The sequence below is a fragment of the Salvia hispanica genome, chromosome 3 (genome assembly GCF_029641045.1).
Source record: "Salvia hispanica isolate PSC_SH4W2 chromosome 3, Shi_PSC_v1, whole genome shotgun sequence".
Taxonomy (NCBI): domain Eukaryota; kingdom Viridiplantae; phylum Streptophyta; class Magnoliopsida; order Lamiales; family Lamiaceae; genus Salvia; species Salvia hispanica.
In genome coordinates this window covers 26,537,406-26,556,600 of record NC_142694.1, presented here as the reverse complement: position 1 = coordinate 26,556,600, position 19,195 = coordinate 26,537,406, and the positions used below count along the sequence as shown (strand labels likewise).

At 36.1% G+C, this 19,195-nt stretch overlaps 2 protein-coding genes and 1 pseudogene across 4 annotated transcripts; 1 reads left to right on the top strand and 2 right to left on the bottom strand.

Moving 5' to 3' along the window:
• Positions 1-451: 451 nt before the first annotated feature.
• On the bottom strand, positions 452-2,771 carry LOC125210605 (zinc finger protein GAI-ASSOCIATED FACTOR 1-like). Its single transcript, XM_048110145.2, has 4 exons — positions 2,401-2,771; positions 1,900-2,296; positions 1,630-1,826; positions 452-1,356 (listed from the first exon to the last, which is right to left on the bottom strand). Exons 1-4 carry the CDS (start codon positions 2,516-2,518, stop codon positions 590-592), a joined length of 1,479 nt encoding a protein of 492 aa, XP_047966102.1. The 5' UTR covers positions 2,519-2,771; the 3' UTR covers positions 452-589.
• Positions 2,772-8,947: 6,176 nt separating this feature from the next.
• On the bottom strand, positions 8,948-11,668 carry LOC125211178 (phragmoplastin interacting protein 1-like; annotated as a pseudogene). Its single transcript, XR_016136163.1, has 4 exons — positions 11,274-11,668; positions 10,387-10,556; positions 9,652-9,698; positions 8,948-9,584 (listed from the first exon to the last, which is right to left on the bottom strand). The product of XR_016136163.1 is annotated as a phragmoplastin interacting protein 1-like (transcript).
• A 1,505-nt stretch (positions 11,669-13,173) lies between these two features.
• On the top strand, positions 13,174-17,722 carry LOC125210601 (uncharacterized). 2 transcript variants are annotated; one of them, XM_048110141.2, is made up of 10 exons: positions 13,174-13,360; positions 14,039-14,087; positions 14,200-14,288; positions 14,379-14,435; positions 14,545-14,607; positions 14,763-14,828; positions 15,551-15,637; positions 16,172-16,265; positions 16,370-16,872; positions 17,292-17,722. In XM_048110141.2, the coding sequence occupies exons 1-9, from the start codon at positions 13,256-13,258 to the stop codon at positions 16,834-16,836; spliced, it is 1,077 nt and encodes a 358-aa protein (XP_047966098.1). In that variant the 5' UTR covers positions 13,174-13,255; the 3' UTR covers positions 16,837-16,872; positions 17,292-17,722. The 2 variants fall into 2 exon arrangements, with proteins under 2 accessions (XP_047966098.1, XP_047966097.1); XM_048110140.2 differs by lacking the exon at positions 17,292-17,722 and having other exon boundaries at positions 16,370-17,053.
• The last annotated feature ends 1,473 nt before the right edge of the window (positions 17,723-19,195 follow it).

Below are 19,195 nucleotides of genomic sequence, written 5' to 3'. Positions count from 1 at the left end.
GCGAGACCAATTCATTAATTTAAAATTGGTTGGAATGAATAAGGTATATACCATATGGAATTATCTCTCACATACCTAGAAATAGATATTGAACCTATAGTGATATTTGATTAGGATTTTGGCAAATCAAGATGATATAAAGACAAATCAGTAGCACACTTGAATGATTTGCTTAATTTGTTCTAACACACAACCATCAAACATGCATTAGTATCCAACATCACACCCTCAGCCTAATATATAGTATGTTATTAATAAAAACATGTTGTGTGACAGATGATGCTTAATCAAGGCACCTAGAAACTTTTATGCATCTGTCCCTATCAAATTTAACTCATCCCTAATCTAAGATGTTTTAAATTACCATTAGTGCATTACATTATGCACTTCACCTCTACTACTTATATTGCCCCCACCTAACCATATATGGTCACTAAAAACTAAATAATACTGTAGTTCAACTTCTAATTATTTATATAATCGGCTATCCAACATACTGTTCTACTGAGTAAAAAATTACATATCTCTATTATATACTCACATATCACAACTGCTACTAACAAACCTTCAACCAGACAAGCCTCCCCATCTATTGGCTATCATATTCTCTTCCATTGAATGGTTGTGCTGCTGCAGAAACATCGAGACCACCATTAACGGAGCTCATCAAAGCTGATAGCCCACTCGTTGAGCCACCACTAGCAGCCATCCCCAGCCCGAGAAGGTCGAGAGTCGTGTGCTTAGGGCCGAAAACCGATGGAGTTCCCAACATCAATTCCTTCAAACCAGAACCATTATCGCATCCAAGTCCGAGGCCAAGTCCAGAAGCTAATGATCCCCCACTGGTCTCCATTTTCTGCTGACTCCACTCCTCGGTAGAGTTGGGAGATGAAGAAGACGAAACTACCCCAAGACCCCTCAGCAATGACATGTTTGGCGCAGCAGCACCGACTTGAGCAGCCTTCTGCAGCAATGCTGTTGCCGAGAGAGCAGGCTGTGGCGCTGGAGGATACTGCCTGCGCTCCTGGCCTACTTTTCCAAAGATTGACGAGCCTTGATTCACAGCAAGGCAGAGAGCTACGGGTTCTGAAGATGAAGAGGGTGCGACATCAGGTGTATAATCAGGACAGGAAATGGATTGAAATAAGTTGGTAAATCCAGTCGTTTGCGGTTGCAAGTTTGCTGAAGATGTGGATGAAGCAAACAGGCTGGCGAATACATTACTGCTCGAGCTCCCACTACTGCCGGAGCAACTGCTACTGCTGCATCCAGTGGCCAAGTTTGTGACATTAGGCAGCTCTTCTAAAATCTGGCTGCTGCTCGGATTGGCCGTGGCACTATCCAGTAACTCCGACACTAAAAAGTATCAACAAACAAATAGTATGAGACAGAGATTGCTTCTAGTTGTCCTAGTTTATAATTCCATTATATCATTATGCATCTAACTTATGTGGACATAGTCTAAATTATATGCAGATAACAACAGAAACCAGTAACAGACAAAAGCATCTTCAAGATCAAAGACAGATAAACACCAAACGCTATTCTATTTTGTCCTAATCAACAAAAGTATAGAGGAAACGACAACTAAAAGCCTAAAACAAAGAAATCCAAGTTGTAGCAAAATACCATGATTACTATTATCATTATTGCTACTATCAGGAGGTGGAGGATCTTCAGGTGCAGGGGATTGCTGAGGCAGCAGCGACTTTGGTGGCGACGACGATACACCAGCTTCGAGATCTTGAGCAGCATCAGCAGGAGCTTTCGCGGTTTCACCAGCCAAAGCATCACAAAACGCCCTGTGCGTGATATAACTATCCCTCCTGCACATCAAAACCAGACTAATTAATAAGCAAAATGAACACAAATTCAAGTGGAAATTGAAGCCACTCCAACCTCGAAAACGCGGTTCCACATTGACATTTGTACTCTTTGGTTCCACAAATCTTGGAATGCGCCTTCCAGTCGGATTGAACGGCGTATTTCTTGGAGCATTTGTCGCATTTCCACTTCTTCTCGCCGTGCTTCCTGCAGAAATGCTTCTTGATCCCGGTGAGATCGCCCAGCGCCCGAGACGCCTCGTGGTGGACGCAGCTCGGCTCGGGGCAGACGTAGACGCGCTTCTTCACATCCTTGCTCGACCTCTGCCGCAGCTTCCATGGCAGATTGTGGCCCCTCCGATGCAGCTGCAGATTCTGATCCCGCTGGAAACCCTTGCTGCAGATTTCGCACACGAATCTATTCGTCGCCATCAGCGTCTTCGGCGATAGGGCAATCACCTCCGCCTCAGGATCTGATCCAATCACCACGAAATCGCACAATTAAGCATATTTTCAGCTCCGTAATCGAAAAACTACACATGAATTTGAACAAAATCGATTCTCGAAGCTTACAGACCTGGCATTCCAGGAAGATTCCGTTTCTTCTTCTCAGTGGGCTTTGGAGGGGTTGTTTGATTACCCGTAGAAGAGTCCCCAGAAGCTGCGGACTCATTCATGGCGCTAAGATTTCTCATTCAATTGATCTTCGAGAACATTAATTGAATAAAAAAATTTCCAAATTGAAGTGAAAAAATTGTTCGCGGTAACCAATTCCGGTGAAAACACTGAAATATGTGAGCGGGGCGCCGTTTGCCGACGGGAGGAAGAATGGGGTTTGAGGGCGGCGGCGGCGAGAGAATTAGAGAGAGAGAATATAGGGAGAGAGGAGAGGTGTGTGTGTGCGCGACAGCGTCTGTGATTGCAAAAGTCTTTGTTGTTGCCTTTTTGGTCTTCATAATCCACTTTTTAACTTTTTCAGGCTTCTTTGCATCCATTTTTCCATTTTTGTATTTTCTTGACTTCTGGTTTGAGTTTTCATACTGATTCATTATTCAGAGTACTTCTTTATTAGGAATGTAAATGTTGCTACAACTAAATTACAAATGTATCAGAGAAATTAAAAAAATGGAAGAATCTAAAGTTCTGTATTTGGTAAATATTCGTTAATTAGGAGTTAATTTTAGGATTAATAATATCAAAGAAATTAAATTAGAAGAATCTAATTGTTTGATTTAAATGAATATGGGTAAATATTTGATTTTGACTATCATTTATTAGTAGTTGGGGTATTTTTCCACATCAACTAAACTTATGAAAGCGACAGCATCAACTATGCAGAATAGCAAATTTGTCTGTTCATGATACTGGAAAGGTGTGAGTTTTAGGAAAGAAAACTAAACTTTTTTATTAAATTTGTTCCACACATATCAATTCAGTTGAACTATATCATCGAATTTTCTCAAAATAAAGACATTAATTATAAAACTTAAATATAATACAGTACTATGATCGAATAACTAATTTAATAAAGAGTGAATTCAAAATTGGTCCATAAAAAATGAGTTTTGCACGTTTTAATTCCTAACTTGAAAACGTGTGAACCTCATTTTCTATAGACCAATTTAAATATTACTTTTCAATAAAAGTATGTTGTTTTCAACTGTTAATTAGCCTTGGCATAGAGGAATATAATCGGTTAACAGTCTCGATTTCTTCACCCAAAATTTTAGAGCTTCCACGATGGGGCGTCGATCTTCCGCCACTGTAATTGGTGCCCATTGTGCCGCCCGACCGCCGATCCAGCGAAAAATAATTTTTTTTTGTGCAAAATTTTTTTTGAAGAGAGACTTACGCATAGAAGAAGAAGAAGAAGAAGTTAGGTTTACGCAAGAGAGATTTACTAAGAAGAAGATGGATAGTAAATTAGGTTTTCATATGTATTTAATTGTTACTATAAAATGAGATTTATTAATGGGCCAATAATTTTATTAAAAAAATAGTAGTACTAATTAATTTTTTTTTTTTTTTTTGGGTAACTAACCACATATAGAGCCTGAAAACAAACTAAACTACTGAATATAAGAAACACTTATTCTATCATGCCTAAGCCAATTACGAAGCTCCATAGGGATTGTTTCTAGCTAACACATGCATTCCTCTTGGAAACCTATAAGCATAATGTGACATAAAGTCAGCAGCAAAATTCTCTTCCCTGTGCATATGTTGCACCACCACTGAATCAAAATCCTTCAATAACTCTGGTACCTTGTGCACAATTTCCCAACAACACATGGATACCTCAAGGAGCCCCATAATCATAGAAACTCTGACGAAACTATCACTCTCTACCTCCAACTTCTAAAAGCCCAAAGTTTTTGCGACCTGTAACCCATAATAAATACACCAAATTTCTGTAGTTAAAATGGAACAAACTCCAATATTGGTAACAAAGTCCACCTCCAAAAGCACAACTCGGCTCCCTTCCAAAGACTAATTTTTTCGTATGTCATTGACTAATTAGATTGGAGATGACCTAATTTAGGTTTTCATCAATTTAATTAATGATTTGTACTCAATTAAAATTCATTTCACAATAAAAATAATTAAATTTTTTAAATAATTTGTGATTTTATATATATAGCATATGTTTGTACTCATTAAAATTCATTTTTCAATGTATTGTATTATTTTGATATTTTAATTTAATTAATTTGATAACATATTAAACAAAGAATTATAAGAAATAAAAATAAAATAGTGTGGATGTGGAAATAAGATAGGCAGTGGGATGGGCTCTGAGATAGGTTGTACTATTGCAGAAAAATAGATTATGAGATAAAATACTGACATGGCAGAAGAAAATAAGATAAACTGTGAGATATAGGCTCTCACCATTATGAGTGCTTTTAGGCGTCAGACTTATTTGGATAAATAAATACTCCATATGTCCCTTAAAAATTAAATAGACCACATTACTATTTTAGGATGTCTCTTAAAAATAGATCAATTCTATTTTATGAAATTTTTTTCTTTTTAATGAGATGGATCTCATTCTCCATTAAAAATATCCAAACACTTTTTTTTTATCTCTCTCTTATTTTACAGATTATACATTAAAACTTGTGTCGTTTCAAATGTTGTCTATTCTTTTAGGAACGGAGGGCAAATGAAAAGTAAGGTTAGTTGTACTTCATAACAAATATTTTAACCATTTTTTACCTTTTTTTTTTATAACAACATCTTTTTAAATGTCGATTCTGTTTAAACCCTAAACCTCAATCATCATGCATTATTATTCGTATTTATTGATATGCAAAAGGAAATAGTGATAGTTAAACAATATTGAATGTAAAACACATGCATGGCATGGTAGACATCAAACAATTAACCAAAAAAATTGAATTTTAGCCCATGGTGCAGTTGAAAACCCAAGGAAAACATCCCAAAAGTTGTACTACAATCTAAAGAATGAACACTATGGACATGCGAATCTTCAGTTAGTGAATGTTATTAAGGACATGATTGGACACTGTATAAATACTCCCGTTGGCAATTGAAACTAAAAAATAACATTAAAACTATCCTACATCAGTGTACAAATAGAACTGAAATCAGTATATAAGTCTCATGGGCCCTCCTCCTATCACCAATTGGTTTTAGGATGAAACCTATGGATTTTTATCATGGTATCAGAGCGGGTCGCCGACTGTGGGTCAAATTTAACTGACCCAGCAGTATATCTGAGCTTAAAATTTGGGCTAGTGATCCAACCGATCGGGAAAAAAATTGGGCCAATCGTCCAAACGATTAAAAAAAAGTCCAACCCCGCCAAGGTTCACCTTGAAGGGTTTGCGGGAGGGTGTTGGCAATTGAAACTAAAAAATAACATTAAAACTATCCCACATCGGTGTACAAAGAGAACTGAAATCAGTATATAAGTTTCATGGGCCCTCCTCCTACCACCAATTAATTTTAGGATGGAACCCATGAATTTCTATCAACTCCAAAGATATAATACTGTAGTATATCTATTTTTATATTTATTCGGCTAATTTAGGACTTAGGACATGATCCATGGTTTTCTTGAAGATACAATTAAGTGCACATTTCTGTGTATCTGTGTCCAGCCATGTTCGGATGTTCCGTATTTGAATTTTGATCATTTAAGCACAAGAAAGATGACAAAATAGAAGGGAACAAATTTTCTTTAGGATAAAGGCCTACTGTCGTTTGTCCCATTTGAAGTTTGTCCTCTTCTATTCGTTGTTTCTTAGTTGTCTTGGAATTTCCTAAATTATGTCAGTTGACTATGTGCCAATTTTCTTTAGGATAAAGAACTTGTACGTTTAGACTTTAGTAGATTGCAAGTTTTAATTTATGAATACACCTACATAAAATATAGCCGTTCATTGTAATGATGTAATCTGAGTGGCGTGTAATGTTACGTTTAGTTATTAGTATTAGTATTGATTTGAATGATAACTTTACATTTACCCTCCTTATATGACTAAGTGTGTGATCAAATACTAACTAAGTTATGATAATAACTAATAACTAATATCAATTTTGTATGTTAAAAACATCAACACAAAGACATAAATTTATCAATCTTATTGTGCCGATAAACTTATGTCTTTATGTTGACATTTTAAATTTACATGTTGTATTGATATAATTATGTCTTTGTATTGATAATTTTAATACACAATATTGAAAGTTATTAGTTATCACTGTAAATTAGTTAGCACACTAACGCAACGTATATGACTATTATATATTCTAGTGTATCAGTATCACTATCTTCTTACCGAGACAAAATTAAAATTAAAAGTATTATAATATGGCACTTTATTTTTGTAACCGTAGGGAAGTGGATGAGCAATAATGGTACGCAATAGAGAGATACTACTATAATTCATCCCGTCCATAAAATAATATACTAGTACATATTTATCATTTTGATCCATCTATAATTTAAAGTCGTCTCATTTGTTTTATATTCACGTTCTATTATAAAATTAATAGTACTTTGCATTCTACTAATTTTTTCCAATCACTTTTCTTCATATTTCTTATAACCAACACTGAGTCAAAGTAAGACTTTTATCGTGAACGAATGGAGTATTTAAAAAAAAAATCATTTTTACTAACCTTTTAACTTCTTTTTTATCTCACTATTTATAGAATTTGGATTCATCACAAATTCTCTCACAGTTAGAAGTGTCACAAATTGGTTTGGCCCGATAATCCAGCCAACCAAATTAGGGCAGAGAATTCTAGACCCATAGAAATTTTGGGTCGCGCGGGGCCAAATTGGCAAAAGAAAGCCGGTTGACTTGGCCATGCATCGTGCGGGGTTGACACTAGTTTTCAGTTAAATCCCAATGATCTCGTGTCAGGTTGAACTCTATTTTCTCTGAAAGGGTGAATTTCCGGGTTGGGCCAATTTTTAGGAAGAACTCAGATGGGATCTGGGCGGAGCGGCCTTGTCTTTTGCTAGTTGTACTCACATTATATGGTGATTCTTATTCTGTTGAGAATAGGAGTAGTATTTTTCCAACAACTAAGTCAATTTAATGATTAAAACTCTTAATTGTGACCATGGAATATGTTGCATAAATAAATATTTGGTGCACAAACTGTACCACATCAATAAATAAAATGTTTGGGCACAAATCGTACTACATCAGCGCACTTGACGTTGTAACAATTGATCGCTACATATTTATCCCACATAAATTAAAAGATAATGCATCTACTACAAGTGCCATCACTCTATGCTTCACATGGAGTAATAAATATGTGGTGTTTATGTATCAATTTTTCTAATTTCCACTACGACAGGTACTACTATATGTTAATGAAATCTAAATTCAAAGACAGTTGGATTTAATATGACATATAGTTTCAATTTTGTTTAGTTCTTTGTGACTCTCATCTCCTATATCTATTCGAGTTGTAATCAATCTGGAGCAAGTGTATTATTTAACCAACAAAATTTATTTATTTTAGATAAGAAAGAAGGATCAAGTTGCTTATCACAACCATTCTTATTTGGTTGATGATTGACAAGCTTGCTTGCGTGGAGGATCTGTGGCTTTCAGATTTCAGTGGCCGATCATTATTGACTGCCTAATCAACTATGCTACGATTTTAATTTTGAAGTTCAGAAATATATCTACAAAATTCAATTATTTTAAACATGCACATGTGATTTAGCCAAACCTTATGTAACATCAGTATTAGACCATAAACCCGACCTTCAAAGTCTAGAATACGGAGTATATAAAAACACAATCTGGGCAACTATACGGAATATATGATTAACAAAACTTTGAGAAACGTCGAGAATACGTTTCACATCCTATACATGTCACATTAGCATAATCAAAAAGACAGAACAAGCTTGCAAGTGGCCTAACTTGAGCAACTGCACAACAAAAGAGATGTACTGATCATCTAATCTGCATGGAAGAAAAGTGGAGTGGAATGAGCTTTAACAAGTCCAATAGTATATTCAACATTAAAGCATAATTTCTGAAATTAAATAAACAATATACACAACCTATACTTGTACAATATTATCAACAATGCACCTTCTCTCTCCAATAGCATGCCAATTGTATCCACATAACACACTCGTACATGGGGCATACACATTCATTCCTATACTTATTTTCACATCAAATTGCATACTGCGTATGTGTGCGCCATGCGAGTGACACTCTGTGTGTGTGTTTTAAGGTGGGTGAGTGTGTGTGTGTAATGTGAGAGTGCAGACAGAGATGGAGAGACTTTCTCACCTTTCCTTTAATCATTTTGCTATTTATTTTTCCATTTCCTTCATCCTTATTTGATTTTCATTTTCATTTATTTTTATTTCTAAAACTTTACACCCCAAAACATAAATTGATACCTCCCAAGTTCTATTTTTAAATCCAATACACTAATTCTCACTATTTGACTCTAAATTCGTTTAATTCTTGACTTATACTGCAAAACTGATTTTAAATTACGTATTTACAGGTCGTTAGACTCATTACACATTTGCCTCCGTATCTTTGAACTAACAGCAGCTGTGACACTGCTAGTAACTGATTTTAAACAGCTACATTAGTATTGGACTATGTTGTACCTGGATTTATAGGATCAGTAGCTTGTTTCTTCGGGCAAGATGATGAAAGATGGCCTTGTACTTCACAATCATAACATGCTCGCTTTTGTTTCTTTGAACTAACAGCACTTGTGACACTGCTACTAACTTGATTTTCAACAGCTACCCTATTATTATAACTGTTGACTCGATAGTCTCCCGGTGGTGCCTTTAAACCAGCAGCAGCTACCACCTTGACTTGATAATCTTTTGGCGGCACCTTCAAACAGGCAGCATCTATCTCCTTGCCATAGTCGACTTGATTATTTATTCGAGTTGGTTTTGACTCAGAAGCGGTACCCTTATTGAGTAGAGCTGGCGCATAGCTTACTGCTTGATCCAAATTCAAAGCTGTTTTTAGAGAAAGAATGTCATCGAAATCCACATGGGCATATCCCTTGAACTCACCCGTCTCATTGTCTTCACCAAACCGAATAGATTTAATTGCACAGCCAGCAAGAGCAATCTTCAAATCATTCTGAGTTATATCCCATGACATATTACCAACATATATCCTACTGTAGCCCTCTGGAACAGATGGTGCGAGATTAGGGAAATCGTTTTCTGTAGCTTGCTTGAAAGGCTGGATTTTAAGGAAAAAACCACCCCTGCAAAATAGTAGAAATTCAGATAAAGACGAAGTGAACAGGGAGTGTTACAATAGTAAAACCTTACATGTCAGAACCATCAAGTGCCAGTGCCATTTTAGCTGTAGCTTCAGTCTACAAGAGAAGGAGAACAAATTAACTTTAGGAAAATGATCATGCCCTCCATCAAGTGATTTAATACCTAAAAATATGGTCATAGCTACACACAGGGCTCGAATTATCAGCAAAGAAAGGTACACTTATGGTTATCATTTCCTGTCAAGTGTCAAGGCAAAAATGCAATGATCGAACACTCCAGATTTGCTCAGACCCATATCAGGATATAATGCAGTTATTATGTCCATCTCATATATTAAGCAAAACTCACATTATATTTCCAGTAAGTGTGAAAGCATGCATTTCCACAAAAGACTGCAGCGTGCCCCCATGAAATTTCAAATGCCGGAAATATCACATTGACACATCATTGTGAAAATGTTGAAGTATTGGAAAAGCACAATGAGACATAAATACTCCTCTGTTGTTAAACAAGATCTTACAACTTGTAAGCTCCAAAAAGTACTTTTTAACCTAGGAGCTCAATCAATAAACTAAGCTTAGATGACATCGTATAAGATTGATCTACTTCCTTCCAGAAAGTGCAATTCAACAGCTAGCATTCCTGTTCTCTGCCATATATGCTGTATTGCATGCAATATAGCTTACTAGATCAATTCCACATCCTAAGTACTAATAACACTAAAACTATGGAATCTTAGCAGGAATAATAAAAAAATATCCTCTACACAGACAAAGAATCTACCTTAAAAGTGATAATTGCTATTCCTCTGAACTTCCCAGTGTCTGGAAATGTCATACAATCAATGCAAGCAATGGTTCCACAACCTTCAAAGCAACTTCTAATATCATCCTCACTGAAGAAGTATGGAATGGCTCCAACATATATTTTTTTGAGAAGTCTCTATATTTTTCCTGCAGGACAAAGCAAGATTTGATAATTGAAATTGTCCAAAGCATACGAAAATATGAAAAAAAATAAGTAGTTTCAAAATGTAAAACAACCTTGTCACAAGACCTCCCCACAGAATTACAACCTACAGTGGCCCAGAAGAGTGATAAAGCAAAAAGGCCTTTGCATTATCATGATAAATATTCACAAGAATCATGTTACTAGTCGTTGTTCAGACAAGGAAACAGACAGCTACAGGAAGACGGGGAAGGAGAACTATGTTTAGGCTGGTTAGGTCGCCTTTTGATGCATAAGAAAACACGAGAAGGGTTGCTAGACTTGCTCTTTTGGCAAGTGAGTTCTGAAATTTTATGATAAGTTTCACCCAGCAATTAAAGCTAAGAAAGTATGAGTTAACTCTTATCATGCGGTTTAAACGTAATTGTAATAAAATGAGCTACAAAAAAAGAGAAGGTTAAGAAAGTATACGAGTTAACAATTATCATGCGATTTAACATAGTTCCAAGCAATTGAGCCACAAAAAGAGATGCGCATATTACAAACTCAACTCATTAAACAAATCAGCATTGTGGAAAAAGTTCACCTAGATACAACCCTCAGAGGAGAAAATTAAACAATTACTGTTCAGCCTTTCGCATAAATTATCCGACTGATCGATAAAATATTTCAAAATGTCTAATGACGAGCAAAGTCCACGAGCAAAGTCAGGAATGACATACCTCTCAAAACCAATGCTCACTTCAGCATTTGCCACAAGTTGCTCCACAGTGGATCCATGCTCAGTGTGGCTAACTCCTTCCTTGACAGCCCCATCTTCCGCCTCAAATTTTTTATCGTCATTCTTTCTCTTCTGTTTCTTGTTGCTTTTCTTCTTCACGCTCTCTGATGCCTTACTTTCATCCTTCGTCTTCTTCACGTCCTCTGATGTCTCACTTTCATCTCTCTTCCTTTTCATCACCTTATTTTTTTTCTCCTGCATAGTATCTGAGTTCATCCCATTTTGTAGCTTTAGCTCCATGTCACTTTTTATTCATCCCTCTAGATTTCGGATAGCCCTCAAGGAATCTGAGGCTTTTGAAACAATAGCCTGGGATTTCTCATAATTTTTGCCAGTGGAATTATTCTGAGCCCCCAAGACTGCATTTATTCCAGCTCTAGCAGCTCGTAGCTTCCTCTTCAGCTTCTTGTCTGATAATACCATTCTTATCCTTTTTTTTTCTTTCTTATATTAGCAATCCAAACAAATCTAGCATAAGATAAATACTAGTAATAAATGTTAAAAGCAATTTGATTTTCAAGGACCAACAAGCTCAGAACTTCAGAAGAGAAATACAATCCAAGAATTATTGTAGCTTGTGGTATTCCTGCCCTCTATTAGGGTGAGAGACACAGGTGTGAATCCCAATTCCCCAGCTAAAGAAAAAGTTTGCTGAAATAAAATAAGCTGAAGAAGCAACATTAGAGATTAACCAACTGGTTTTGTCAACAAATAAAATTCCCCAATTTAGTAGTACCCAAATATGCAATTAAATCATCCTCCATGAGATTATGCCAGAGATCAATGGCAATTATTCCAATGCAACAACATCAAGAGGTCATGATTTACAAAAGGACTTCACATCATTCATGGCAACCCGATAGTAATCACAGCATTCGCGTTCATTCTATCTACTTGCTATTTAAGTTACAGCCCTAAATATTCAAAATTCCAGAAGCATACACAGATTAGGGCTTCCTTGAGCTGATGCAGTGTTGTAGCCTCATTGTTCTTTCCCCGGTAAATTATGTACAATCCAGTGTTTCACAAACACACAACAAAATAGAGCAATAGCTCCGAATTCAAGCACAACAATTTACTCGTACAGAAAAATAGTTTGCTGACAGTAGTGGGCAGATCCGCAGATGAATATGCGTAGCTCGTATAGAAATGGAGAATAGGAAAAAGTAATGGGAAAATGATCAGCTTAACGCCGCGGATTCCCACCTTCGCCGGAAACTCTTCCACTTCTCTCTCTACGTGTTATGGAATATATCACACATTTTAATTTCATAAAGTAACCGCTCTCGATTCTAAGCTCAACTAAATAACCCAAGTACCTACGTTTTATATTGGAAACAGTTTGATCAGTGTAGTTTTTTTTTTTTTTTTGGCGCCATCCATATGAAACAGTACTACTATGCGTTAATTAGAAAACACTACAAAAATGATTTCTGCATATTGGTAGAGTCTTAAATTCATATCAATATTTGTAGGGCGGTCTCCTATTGAAATGCAAATATAGTCTATACTCCTATAAAATATAGATTTATTTTGATTAATTTTACCTTTTTATATCCCCTTACTTTTCACCTTTGCTACTTCTAAATCATGGTTAATAAGATATCTATGATTCTATATAGGTTAGATTTTTTTTTTATCAAGAAACCCGGCTAGTGACTGAAATGATTCAAAAAGTCCATTAAAATTTAAAACACATATTCGTATTTGTGTAAAAAAACATAGTTTGAATTTAGGTTTTTCTAATTTTCTAAATTACTTACTAGAAAAATGAGATTATGATTGGTGAAAATAATAGGTTCCCTCCATCTATTTGTTTTTTTATAAGAAATTGAATTATAGGAGGCAAACCAAAAGTCCTGAAATTTGGAGGTGTAACTCTAAACCCCTCGAAGCATCGCTTGGCTCTACTCACTAGTCTAGATGACCACCAGAATAGCGCCGGGCGTCGGCGCAAATCTCCTCGGCCAGCACTCCGCCGAGCGAAACCAAGACGCCACCGTCTACGTCGGCAATCTCGAATCCAAAGTACTAGTATTTTCTTGTCATCTCTTTTTTTTTTTGGTCTAGGGTTTAAGTCTGTTGCTGGTTACTGTAATTGTTCTCCGGGCCACCTCAAATTTATCGTGGAATTTTATTATTTTCAATCAAACTTGCGAATTTAGAAAAAATATTGGTTTCATTTATGCTATGTTTATGAGGAATATGCACCCATTCAGCATCAAGCTGTCTTCTTCAGGGTTCCATGCTTACCGGGGAACTCAAATAAGTAAAAATAAAGCTCCATCTGCTTAAACATCTATACACGTAATGAACTTTATGGAGTTTGGTGTAGTTAATTGAGACTGTAATATTGGAGAAATACCGCGGATTGTCAGATTTCTTCTGAAGATTTCTTGGTAACGGCCTTGAAGTTCTAATGATTTGAGTGGTTATGTTTCTCAGTGACGACCTAGGTTTTGCGCTAATATATTAGTATCTGCTATTGGTTTTAGATTTTTGTATTGCCTGTGTCTAATTTCACTATATGAGCTGATGTTCTGCATTTACTCATATTTATTTATACTGGGAGCTTTATCATAAGCTACTGGTTTTATAGTGTGCACCATCCAACTCTTATCTACTAATGTTAACACCCTGCATACATATGATGTCTTGCCCTTGGTATCTGAAGACTTATGGTTTATCTCTTACACGGGCATGCAGGCAGGTGAAGAATTATTATGGGAGCTGTTTGTGCAAGCAGGTCCAGTTGGTACGTCTCTGCTTTTTCTGAGGACCTTATTCTGTAAACCCGAATAATTTAGTGGATTTTCGTTGTTTTGTTACAAACTATTGCCTTATCTTTCTCTGTTTGCTTGTTCCAGTTAATGTATATGTGCCCAAGGACAGAGTTACAAATGCTCATCAAGGCTACGGGTTTGTGGAGTTTAGAAGCGAAGAAGATGCTGATTATGTAATCTTTTTTACTTCCAACATTATCAAAACCACAACTTCCATTTCCTTATCTCAATTCTGATTTTTTGATTACCAATTCTTTTTGCAGGCGATCAAGGTTCTTAATATGTTAAAATTGTTTGGAAAACCTATCCGAGTAAATAAGGTATGCTGTATGCATATATGTTATGTTCAATTGTGGCTGACACTAGTATTATTTCATAAGTGCTGGCTTATAAGAGATTGATTGTATGATCCTATTATTTGGACTATAGGCTTCACAAGATAAGAAAAGTGTTGATGTTGGAGCTAACCTTTTCATTGGAAATCTTGATCCTGTAAGTTATTTTTGCTTTCTCCATCAATTGCTCTGCTGTGTTCGATTGAAGTTTGTTTTAACTGGTCTAATTTTGTGGACATATATTTATTTTTGGTCAATTTCTTTAATAACTGCTGAATTTCTTATATGATGCCATTGTTTCCACTTTTGCAGGATGTTGATGAAAAGCTTCTTTATGACACTTTCAGTGCTTTTGGTGTTATTGTTGCAAATCCTAAGGTTTGGCCTCTGTTATGTCTTAGACTTATCCATTTTTTGCTGTTGTCTTTGTATACTCATTCCTAACATGTGGAGAATGGTAATGTAGGTTTGTGAAGTTTTGGTAATCAAAGGGTATTAGTCTGTTTTTCACATATTAAATCTGTTTATCTGAAACCATTTGCGCTTATAACTCTCTCATTCTGAGTGTGTGCGTAGGTTTTGTGTGTAATATGTGTTGATGCACTTTCTCTGTACTTTCTATTCCTTCCCTTCTCCTTGGGGTGAAATGAGAGTGGAGTGGGGTGAATTTGGTCCATTCTCTGTTCTTTGCAACATCCATTACAATCGCCTATCATGACCTGGAGTGCATGCTTTTGTTTAAGAAATGGGGACAGTTACTTTTATCAGTGATTGAGATATATTGTTCCTTAATGCTCTGTTCTAGATTTCTTGGTCCACTTCCTCTTTTGGTAATTAGCTTTTCTATTTCTTTGGTTGCTTGTGTAAATACTGATGTTCATAATGCTCCTACTGCCTCGAGTTGCATATTTCACTGATTTTTAGTTCATCTGTAATTAGGATCATGTCAGTGTGATCATGCCCATTACCATTCATTAACTTTTTCTTCTTGTCATGTTACTACCTAATGATTAATGAGATAATCTTTTCAAAGTTTCACTTGTGAGAGTGAGTTTGGGTTCCATATGCTGCTGGATTTTAAGTTTTGGTGCCATTTGCAGATAATGAGAGATCCAGAAACTGGAAATTCTCGCGGTTTTGGTTTTATTAGCTATGATTCTTTTGAGGCATCTGATGCCGCTATTGAGGTACAATTTCTGTCTAATGCTATGTTTTTGCTGCCTGAGAACATTTTTTTGGCTCTTAGCCTCTTACCTTTTCTGGATGGACCATACTCCTACTGAATGCAAGTCACCGAGTATTAATTAAATGATGAGTTTTAGGAACTGAAACTTCAAAACGTTTTGTCACGCTTATTTCCAAAACGAGACTTGAGGTTGGATGGAACACTGTTTTGATATGTTATGTTTATCAATGGTCCAGAAAGGTAAAACAATAGTACTCTCATTTATGCAGCATCGTAAATTAATAACCCAAATATTGAGGGCTATCATCCTGCTTTGGTGTGTCTACCTAATACCTACTCGTGTGGTGCCATATAATGTTAGTTAAACATTAATTTTGTGCCCTCACCCTTGAGGTATTGGATATATGAAAATTATGGATTCTCTCTATGAGGATGAGGCATATGTTTGCCCTGAATTAAGTTATTCTCCCTCTACTAAATTTATCCTTTCAAATGGCTCAATTATTTGAATATCCTAATATTCTTCATTCCACAGACGATGAATGGTCAGTATCTCTGCAATCGTCAAATAACAGTGTCTTATGCATACAAGAAAGATACTAAAGGAGAGCGCCATGGCACCCCTGCAGGTGAGTGTTGCTTAAGACTTTGAAGTTCCTAGGTCTTGCCACAAAGGCTTAATAGTCTCAGTTAGTGTTCATTACTGAAGCATTTTCCTCCATTAAAATTGCAGAAAGAGTTCTTGCTGCAAGTAATCCTACTACCCAAAGAAGTAGGCCCCACACCATGTTTGCAAGTGGACCTCCAACAATCCCTCAGCAAAACGGTGGTGTCAGTGCCCCGGTTGCTCCAAGGCCCTTTGCAAACGGCCCTGTTCCTCCACCACCAATCCCAGCACTCAGTGCGCCACCTCAACAGAACATGTATCAACCTATGCAGATGCAAGCTCCATCTTGGCAGGGTCAGCCACCGCAACCTGGTCATGCTGGTATTCCTCCACCAATGCAGCAATTTAGAAGCATGCCGCCGCCTCCTCCACAGATGGCTCCAGCTCCTATGAGACCTCCACCTCCTCCATCTGGAATGGCTGCTCCACCTGGTTGGCGACCACCACCACCACCCCAGCACCTCATGGGTGGAACCCATCCGATGCAGCATATGATGCCCCCACCTCAACATATGAATATGCCGCCACAGTAAACTTGACACTCGTGAAGTTGTTATATGCCAACATTGGTACTGTTCTGACCTATTTCTTATTACGACATGTTCAAGTAGTTAGTTAGAAAATATATTCTTGTTTAACTTTTTGATTGATAATTATCTAGTCAAAAGTTCAGCATTATTAACGGAGGCACTTGTTTTACTACACCATCGGTTTGGAAATAATATAGTCACATCTTCTCGAGGTTTCTTATTCGCCCATCGTCCGAACTGTCAATAGAAACGTGTTTGCTCAGCTTAATTCTGTGGTCCTCTCTGATTACACTGGAAATGCCCAAAATTGTTGGTAGTATTAAGTACTGAGAAAGAAATGGCAATTCCTAAATATTCTTGAATTTGGCAGACCAGAATAACTTAATTAATTACTCCTATGATATAGTATATGCATAGTTGTAGGTTGATTTTAAGAAATAAATGCATTGTCTGTTCAGGTTTGGTGAGTTAGAAGCATGCATGCATATGCTGTCACCATGATACTCCTGCTCCCTCAAGATCTACTTTTTCATCTCTCAACAGCAATGGTGTCATCGTCTTGTCTAACTTCTTACACAGTGCTATCGTATCTTGTCTTGAAACTAAATTCCTTTCCCCAGCAATCAATAAAGCTTATCAACTCCCCAATTAGCAGTTATATATTTGTCCCCTCCACATCAACTACTATTCATCTAAGTATTTCCAAGTACTACTCTTTTTGTTTCCTGTCTCAGTTTTTTTTCTTTTTTGTATGCTAAATTCTGCATTTTGTTTCTATACACTTGTTTTTTATTGGACTGTATCCTTTGATATGGATATATGTTTACTTGCACAACTATTCATCAACCACTGTGGTTTCAAGAAACACATTATTTTAGGAATTTTGAAATACCTGTGTTGTTACAATTTATCGTCTGTTCAATTGCTTCTCACCGAAATCACAGCTATTTCATCTCATCTTTAATTCTATAATCAAAGTAAGGTTCATGTAACATCATGTTCAGAAGAAGAATGATAAGTTTCTTGTATTATTATTTTTGTTAAAATCAAGTCTTTTCAAAGACGATCAAATGATAGTATATGAACCTAACTTCACCAACATGTTAGTCCAGTGAACCTAATTCATTTTCGTTGTGTTTTTTGACGTATGGAAACCCGTAATGTTGATCCATTATGAAATGAAGATATGAATGCGACAATAGGGAAAATTAGCAATTTGGGTTTAGATCTTTATGGATGATTCTTAGGTTGACGTAAAGCAACTTAAAAGTCGTTACATATCACCTCACTTTTCTCCCGATTCAGTATTTCTATTTCTATCTGAGAAATATAAATGCAATCCCGATATTAGTGCGCAAACGAAACATGTGTACGATTAATTCATTTCTAGTTTTTGTAACTTTTACGATTAATTCATTTCTAGTTTTTGTAACTTTTTGGGTTTGGCAAAAATCTGAAAACAAACTTGATAATATGCTATGAACAATTTTAAACCTTGAAAATTTTCAAACTGGACCAAGGTGCATTTTTTTTTATCAAAATTAGAAATGAGATTTCAAGGGTGATATATAGTAGTACTCCCTTAGTCTCATGAGAAATGAAACATTTGCTTTTCAGCATGAGATTTAAGGTAATATTGTTTTGTGAGTTAATAAAAAGAGAATAAAATAAGAGAGATGAAAAAGTAGAGATAAAATTGTTTCTATCTTAAGAAACGTTTCATTTTTAATGAAATAATCCTGAAAGAAAAACGTTTTATTTTTAATGGAATAAAAGGAACAATTCAATCCCAACTAAAGTTTCAGTCTGTGTGGATGGCTAAACATCAGTCTAGTAGTACTGTTTTCGTCCATAAAAATTGACATAGTCCATTTTTCTATTTTGATATGACTTCCAAAATTAGTCTCTATCTTATAGAGAAAAAACACCTTATCCACTAAACTGGGGTTCACCATCCCATCGTTAATTAAGCAATTTAAGCTAGTAAGAAAATAGTGTAAATTGAGCTGCCTCTGCAGATAGTAATTAGTGGAAGTGCAATAGTTGCTGTCCATCTATATATATAGCTAGAGTAGTTACACAGGAATGAGTGAATAAATTAATGGAAGAGTAAAAAAAGAAAGATGGGAGCAGTCACAAATATTTGGCTGTATTATTAATTATTCTAGGTCATGGAGCAGTAGGCACACATATACATCAACTCCCTTATTAACACAACACTTCATTTATTAGAAATCTGATGAAACTTTACAATATTTCCACAAAAGAAACAGTGCCCAGACGCTGGCAAAAGTAAGAAAATAGATTGAATACAATGAGAGAATGGAGAGAGGGTAGAAAGGTAAAGAAGAATCTCTGATAG